Raw genomic sequence first — 8,591 nt, forward strand, 5'->3', positions numbered from 1 at the left:
TTGAATGGAAAATGCCATTGGCAACATCAAAGAGGACTTTGGCTCCAGTAGGTGGCTATATCGAGCTTGTGCGTAGGAACATTGTGCGTGTGTAGAATGAAGAGGAGTTTTTTGTTTTTTGCAGCTACATCGATCTGGAATTAGCATTGACCTGGCTTCATGGTTATCTACAACATCAATCAGTAGATTCAGATCTGGAGAGGATAAATTTGAGTTCTCTTTCTAGCATAGATGGGCCAATCCTCAACAATAATTACTTCATTCAGTTCTCAAAAACTAGTGAAGGTCTCTGGCCGTTTATCAAGTTGTATGCGGATTTCAATGTAATGCTATTTGGTATTTCAGAGTGTTGATTCTCTTCACATGACATTTTAATGATGTAGAAACTGCACTCGATTCCCTTTCAATCTGCATGAATATTAATGGATTTGATGTGATGATATCGCTCAACAATGAAGTTACAACTGCTGCAAGATCCAATTACATGTTGATGGAATTGACCACATGTTGTTGGTGTTTAACATGCCAATAACACAATATCACACAGTGAAGCTCAAGTGACACATTTTTCATTGGTTAGTAGAACTTTAGCGAATCTCTTTTATTTATTCAATTAAGTTATGCTGTAGTGGGATCAAAATGATCGGTTGTCATGTTGTAAGATACGTGAAAGTGCATAACCTACGATTTAGCATAATAACATGGTTCAAATTAATGGTTTTCGATGTTGTTTGGTGCCAAAAGAACATATTGCTAATTTACTTATGTAATTTACTTAGGTAAGTATGTTGTATGTTGATGAGTCTTGTTGTGTTTCGTTCTCAAGAGCATCAATTACACGTTATTTTTATGAGATCCATGTGTGCGAGACAGATCAAGTTGTTTGATCAACTTTCGAACACATTAAGTATTTAGACCACCCTCCTAGCAACTAACGAATAATCAAAATTAAAATAGTAGTTGGTCCAAAGGAACATAAATTCCACTGTATTAAGAAATTATATAAATTTTACATATAAATACAACAACCAAAAAGTTGGATTCAGTTTCAAGGTTTCAAGAGTATCAGTTATAGGTTATTTTTATGAGATCCATGCGTGCGAGATATATCAAGTTGTTTGATCAACTTTTTAACACATTCAATATCCAAGCCACTCTCCTAGCAATTGATGGATAACTGAAAGAAAAATATGTGATAGATGGTGGTTGATCCATAGGATGGTTCATTACTTGACAACTTTTATTGTGGAAGCCCCAACAAGCTGAGATGTCAATATTGTTGATCTTGCAAAGTTTGTCAACGATGGTTAGAGGCAGTTATGTTTTAAAGCAGTTATGTTTTAAATGGAAGTCGCGTGACAACTGGAAGATGTGGTGGTGAAGAAAGAGTAGGGTTTGCAAGATTCTAGAGTGGATGTGAGTGTTGATGAAGACATGTTAAACAAATCTCAATTATGTTATTCTCTATATTGTAATTTGTAATTTATATAATAATGTAACCATTAAGGTGGGAATTTAGAAATAACGCTTACATTAGTAGATATGTAAGATTTGGTTTATTGATTGGTTTGGTTGTTGAGATATTTTATCAACAATCAATCTCTTAGTTTAGAAACTGATGGATCTCATAGGCACTTTATATACTTGATGTAATTGTGTGATTTGACATGATAAGAACTTTATATACTTGGTGTAATTGTGTCGAATAATACAAATCTCTTAGTTTAGAAATTGTTGGATCCCATAGGCACTTTATACACTTGATGTAATTGTGTGATTTGACAAATAATATACGATATCTCATAAGCACTTTATATACCTGGTATAATTGTGTTGAATAATATACGAATTGTGTTTTGTGAGATATATGTGCACCATGTCTACTCAAAATTCTTTTTTATGTTTGAATGAACAAATTGATAAATCACCCACCACCAAGAAGCCATTCCATGTTTGTTTGTTTGTTTGTTTGTTAAGTTTTCTCTGATCCTCTAGGCTTGACCTGTGGCTTTAGAAACCATGACCCGGGGCATCTAAGCCATCAAAGTCTCCCGAGGATTGCACCGCACCAGCCCTAAACTGTCTTGATTTTAGCGTGTCTCCTCTCCTAACACGAGTTAGTAAGACTTAAAAAAAACCATTCTATATTAATTATATAATTTACATTTATATATATTAAAAAATAAATAACCCTAAATAATAAAACTACTTTATTAATCACCATAATAAAAAAAGTTCCATTTTCTATGTGAGTTCAATTACAAAATAATAGATTTCTCAACAATAATTACAAAATAATAGAAATCATTTTATTAAATAGCACACAAAAATATTCAATTTCCCGTATCACCTACATGACTCACCTACATGACTGTTCCATTGTCTTCTTTCTGTGCATCACCTTTTCATTGGGCGATCTATATTTTGTCTTCTTTTCCCGTACGCACTTTGCTTCATGGTGGTTCGGGTCCACGTATTACTTCTTTCATGTGTTCATTGTTTCATGCTCTGGTCTGTTGAGTTGATGTTTTGTTTTTATAGATATTGTTACCATTGACATTTTAAAAAAATGATTTTATTAATTTATGTTTCATTTATATTTTATTTATAAAAAAATTATTATTTTTTTGAAATAGTATTATCGTGATATATTTATTTTACAGTTTTAACCTCATTCGAAAAAAGTAAACCTATACATATTAAAATTTAAATAGATTAATTTTAACCTCATTCGAAAAAAGTAAACCTATACATATTAAAATTTAAATGGATTATTTTTTTTATAAATATAAATTTCAGGAAAAAATTGGACAATGAATAAATATTGGACTATGTTTCGTTAATAAATATTGATAGATGTTTGACAATGAACCTATCAATATTTATCAATTATTGTAATTATAAAATGTTTTTCTAGAGTAATCATATTAATTTGTGTTGTAAGTGTTGAGTGATATTTTTATTACTATTTTATTGTTAGAAAAAAATGATTATTATGAAAAAATTGAGGGGTTAATATTTTCAGCTAGTCTAAATTATTTTACCGTAAAAATCACTAATATTATATATAAAATATATATAAAAACATTATATATAGAGTATATATAAAATTTTTATAAATTTGAATAATTTTACAAATACATCAATAAACATTTTATGGTTTATATTTTAGGAATTAATAAAATTCGCCAATATTTTTAAACTTCAGAATAATTTTATATTCGTATATTTTTTTAATAATTACATTTCAATTCATGTTTTAGATGTTAAATGACATTCTGTATTACTGAATTAGTTTTTTTATTCGTATATTTTTTTAATAATTACATTTCAATTCATGTTTTAGATGTTAAATGACATTCTGTATTACTGAATTAGTTTTTTTATTACTATAAACAATTTCTACTGATCGTAAATAGTTCAATTGTTTTATTAAATTTACATTGACCGAAATAAGTTATAGCACTTAAAAATTAATAAATATATAATTAAAATAATAATAAAATAATTCAACAGACCACGGAACTCTGAAGGCACGGCAAAGCGGCGTTGGATCTTCGATAATTCCGTTTTCCAAGCAGCAGAATGGAACAGAGTTTTTCAGATTCAAAGGGTTGACTTCGACAAATGTTCTAGAAAGATAAAGCCGACCAATTCAGTCTAACGTGTTTTCTGTTTCTCATACAGTGTAGTCACACGTGTCACGAACGCTATGATATAAATTAAAATAAGACTTTTCTCAAACTGTTTATAACTGTTTAAATTTGGACGGCCTGCCTGAGGGACAGTTTTAATTCTGATCGACTTCCTTCTTACCAACACTATAAATATGTACAAAACCCTGATACTTTTCAGCATGCAATCAAATATTCTCTGCTTGCCTGAGGTCCTGACTTAAAGTTTCATTGAGTTCTTAGTTTGCTGAGTGTTTGAAAGAATGGCTCACAGCAACCTTCCCAGTCGGGGTAAGTCGTTTATTGCGGTCGAGAGCGTTCAAGAACTTGCGAAGAAGCAGCAGGAAACAATACCAGAAAGGTATATGAGAAGAGACGATGAAATACCAGCACCAACTTCAATATTTGATCATCACCTCGACATTCCCATCATTGACATGGCCAAGCTTTCAGAAGGATTGCAGAGAGATCAAGAGATGAAGAAAATTGGCCAGGCTTGTGAAGAATGGGGATTCTTCCAGGTATCATTTTAGTGATTCATTATTTCTTGGTATCATCAAGTGTTTGGGAATAAATAGCTAAATATATTGTGGTGGGTGTTTTGTAGGTTGTGAATCATGGGATCCCAAAGTCCTTAATAGATGATATTAAAAGAGTTGGAAAGGAGTTCTTCCACCTTCCTTTGGAAGAGAAACAAAAGTACGCAGTGAAGCCAGGAGACGTTGAAGGCTATGGCCAGAGGTTCGTCGTGTCGGAAGAGCAAAAGCTGGACTGGGGTGACTTGTTGGGTTTAACAATGTTTCCTTCCGACCATAGAGATTTGAATGTGTGGCCACTCCAACCTACTGATTTCAGGTACAATTCAAACACATATATTCAGGGAGTAATACTACATGTTACATAACACATAATCGATAAATGATTGTTTTTAGTGTACTATTATCAGCAGAGCCTAAGAAATGTGTTAATATTTTGAAAATTGTTACATTATCTTTCTCTCTGTAAATTATAAATTCAAGTGATTCCTCTTTTTTTTGGGCCTGATGCAAATTTCACTATTTCCATATCTGCATACTCTGTATGATCAGTAACTAAATACAACCTTTGAGGGTGCATATACACTTTCATATCCGATATGGCAATACTAATTCGGATACTGAGTCCATAAGTCCAGTTTCACACATTATTACATCGACTTGGGCTTTGTTAATTTATAGATGGTGCAATTCGGGATTGCTGGAATTTTATTGATGATATTGTGGATCGCATGGCAGGGAGATTGCGGACTCATACAATACTGAAATTAAAAGGCTTGCTGGGAAGCTGTTGAGTTTAATTGCGGAGACACTACAGTTGAAGGTTGATTTCTTTGAGAAGAAGTTCGGAGACGCATACCAAAGAATGAGAATGAATTACTATCCTCAGTGCCCCACGCCAGATCGCGTATTTGGGCTGAGCCCACATGCAGACATGACTGGCATTACACTGTTGTTGCAGGATGATGAAGTGGTAGGATTAAATGTCCGCAAGGATGACCAATGGATACCTGTGCAACCAATTCCTTATGCTCTAGTCATCAACGTTGGAAACTTGATAGAGGTAAACATACTCGAGAGAATCTTTCTGCTATATTAAATTTCAATTTTTCCTACTACTAAATCTGATTAATCATCAAGATTTAGTCGAATGTACTGATTCAACCATATAATTATATACGGCAGAGATACAAAACTGGCAACCTGTGATCCTTACGGATTGGTCTGCCTCCTATCCTGATCTTGTTTCGGGAAAGTTTGAATGAAAAGTATGTGGGTGGTGTTGCAGGTAATGACGAATGGAAGATACAAAAGCATAGAGCATCGAGCAATGACGGACCGTTCCAGGGACAGGCTATCGATTGCAGTGTTTTATGCTCCTGAATTCGAAGCAGGCATTAGTCCAGCTCCGGAACTAATTGATGAAACACATCCACGCTTGTTCAGGAATTTCATCCATGCAGATTACATGAAGCATTATTTCTCTCGCGGGGTGGAGGGGAAGCACGCATTATACGAATATGCTGGAATTATCAGTTAAGAGTATTGTGATACTCTGTTAGTTTTTAGTTTGAATAGGTGGGTATTGTTATTTGAATATGCTGGAACTAGGTTATTGGTTACTTCGATTATGGTCGTGCTGGCTTTTAGCATGAGTATTTAATGTTGTTAGAAATTGAGAGTCAAATCTTAGGAATGACTGCATGAAGATGGGAGGTCTTACTGTATTTTATTTTAGAAAAGTGTTTGAATATGTATTTCTTTTATTCTGCAAGGGTTATTTTTAAAATTTTTGATTTTAATCATTTTTATGAATTTTAGGGAAATTAGATCCCAAAGACTCACAAAAAAAATTTCAAAAAATTTCACATCTCATTTAAAAAAAATTATGTGAAATTACATGATTACATATTTATATTTAATTGTTCGTTTTTTATTAATAATAATTATATTAAAATATCATCTCTATATAAAAAATAATGTTAAAAAAATTATAATTTAATTAACTATCCAAAATGATATAACTTTGATAAACCATAAATAAACATAACTTGAAAATGTATATGAAAGCAAATAAATAAAAGTATTTATTATTAAATTTAAATAAGCAATAACCACGAAGGAGTTCATTTTTTTAGTATTTTATAATAGATTTTTATTATAAATTAAATTAAATTATAATATAGTATAGCATTAAAAAAAAATCTATAAGGATTTTATTATTATTATAAGATTTAAAGTATAAGATTACTTTAAAAAAAACAATATTATTATAAGATTTAAGGTATAAGATTATTAAAAAATAATAATTTAGTTTTTAAATAATTATAAAGTTATAAAATTTCATTTCTAATTAAAAAATGATTTTTTATCCTGTTATTTAATAATTAATTGTGAAATTTAAGAATGGAAAAATCTAAAATTACAATAAATAAGTTAAGATTAAGTGTAAAATTACAATAAATAAGTTAAGATTAAGTGTAATATTTTTTTCCGTATATCTTTTTTTTTTAATATTTTTTTTTTAAATGGATCATATATTACATATATGTATGTAATTTAATTATCATGAAGAGTTAGAGGCTTTTTATTATTGTTCCAAACACTGTTAAAGTTATTCAAAGCTAAAAAATTATTGGATTAAAGATGTTTTCCTAATCTATTAATTTGGAAAGAGTGGAAGATTCTCCAATATTTAAACAATGTTAAAAACAATATTATAACTAAGTTAAAAAAAATGTTAAACCATATAAGAAATAAAAATTAAAATATCAATTTAACAAAAAAAATATTATAAAAATTTGAAAAAATTACTTGAACATCATTATAAGACAATGCAATGCATCGGATATAAAATGCTTTAAACAAAATTATAAAATTTGTAAGAAGGATGGTGTATACAATGACAAACACCTTCCTTTCAAGGTATAAAGATATGGGATCTATTATTGGAAATATTAGTAATAAAATGGAACTCAATTAATTTGTAATACTTAAAAATTAAATAATGCAATTTTACATTTTTAATTTATTTTATTATTGAAATACTTCTATAATTTAACGAATTATTGCATTAAGAACAAATTATTGCACCAAGAGATTCACTAGAGTCTTAGAGAGATATGGTCACATAATGTTACATTTAAAAAATAGTAAAATAATAATAATAATAAAAGAAATTAATGTCAGCCATAATTAAAATACTTTAATTTTCACCTTAATTTTATATAACTTTATATAGAGATAGGAAGAAATGATTTATTCACTACTTAATATGGAGATGACACGAAGTAGTATTATTGAGATTACATGATGTGTAATTCGTTCTACCTTAGTTTACATGTGATTATTTAAAACAAAAAAAAAATTGAATAACAAAAAAAATAGTTTATTGTCAACCATAAGTACAATATTTCAATGTCCATATTAAATAACATAATTTTATATCTAATTTATTAGATAAAATTAAAGTAATTTAAATTAAAAAAATGTATATCTTCACTTCCCATAACTAGGAAGATGCGTAATTTATTTTATTTCTAATTGCTAAACTTCCATAAAGGAAATCTATATTTTATTAATCAAATATGATATTACATATATACAGCAAGTGTTGTCTCAAGATAGGGAAACTATCTTGGACACACAATTAGTTGGTTGACAGAATATCTCAAACACACACCAAACTAGGGAAACCAATCCTATAGAATAGGACCAGATTCTTTACATAGAAATTCACAACTGAGACAAGTGGAATTACATTTTCCAACACTCCCCTTTAATGACTACTCGTTTCGATATCAATCTGCAAGATCTACATTTGGTCCAGTCTCGTAATTACACCTTGTACCTTGTTCATGCAATTGTCGATGTCCATATAAAGGAACAACCATCTACCAGAATGCATGGGTTCCCAACTGCTGCAACCGCCAGTCTACTAGGAATTCCTTCACATACATGGTTCATCCAACCTCTTGATGAACTCCCCCTAGCTATAAAATTTCACCTCATGGAGTCTAAAACCAATATGACCCACCCAAGTGTATCCATCCCACATGACACACTCTTCCAGGGTGTTAAAACTCTCTTACAAAGGGAACACATAACAAAGGGTATGCATGCCTCTCTGGGTCTTACAGTAGGTACATAAAACATTTCAAGACCACAACTAACCATTACAAAAGAGTATATGACATGTAGATTTGTTCTAATTACAATATGTGACTCATACTACACCATGAGTTTGTTCCACAAACTCACACTAATTCACACAAACTCGATTTTCCATCATCCTCCAATCTTTGATGCAGCTCCAATCATTATCTTTTGATGCCATCTTCAATATCATGTCTTCATCATATTTGGTAATCAATAATACTTG

The 8,591-nt window shown here is 30.4% G+C and overlaps 1 protein-coding gene across 1 annotated transcript; it reads left to right on the forward strand.

Moving 5' to 3' along the window:
- The first annotated feature begins 4,044 nt into the window (after positions 1-4,044).
- LOC149216812 (protein LATERAL BRANCHING OXIDOREDUCTASE 1-like) lies at positions 4,045-5,750 on the forward strand. Its single transcript, XM_089391280.1, has 4 exons — positions 4,045-4,195; positions 4,282-4,529; positions 4,949-5,273; positions 5,499-5,750. The coding sequence occupies exons 1-4, from the start codon at positions 4,112-4,114 to the stop codon at positions 5,748-5,750; spliced, it is 909 nt and encodes a 302-aa protein (XP_089247406.1). The 5' UTR covers positions 4,045-4,111.
- Positions 5,751-8,591: the final 2,841 nt, after the last annotated feature.

This window comes from Pinus tabuliformis, chromosome 1_1 (assembly GCF_031772625.1).
Source record: "Pinus tabuliformis cultivar Carrire ecotype Pingquan chromosome 1_1, CPIR1, whole genome shotgun sequence".
Lineage (NCBI taxonomy): Eukaryota > Viridiplantae > Streptophyta > Pinopsida > Pinales > Pinaceae > Pinus > Pinus tabuliformis.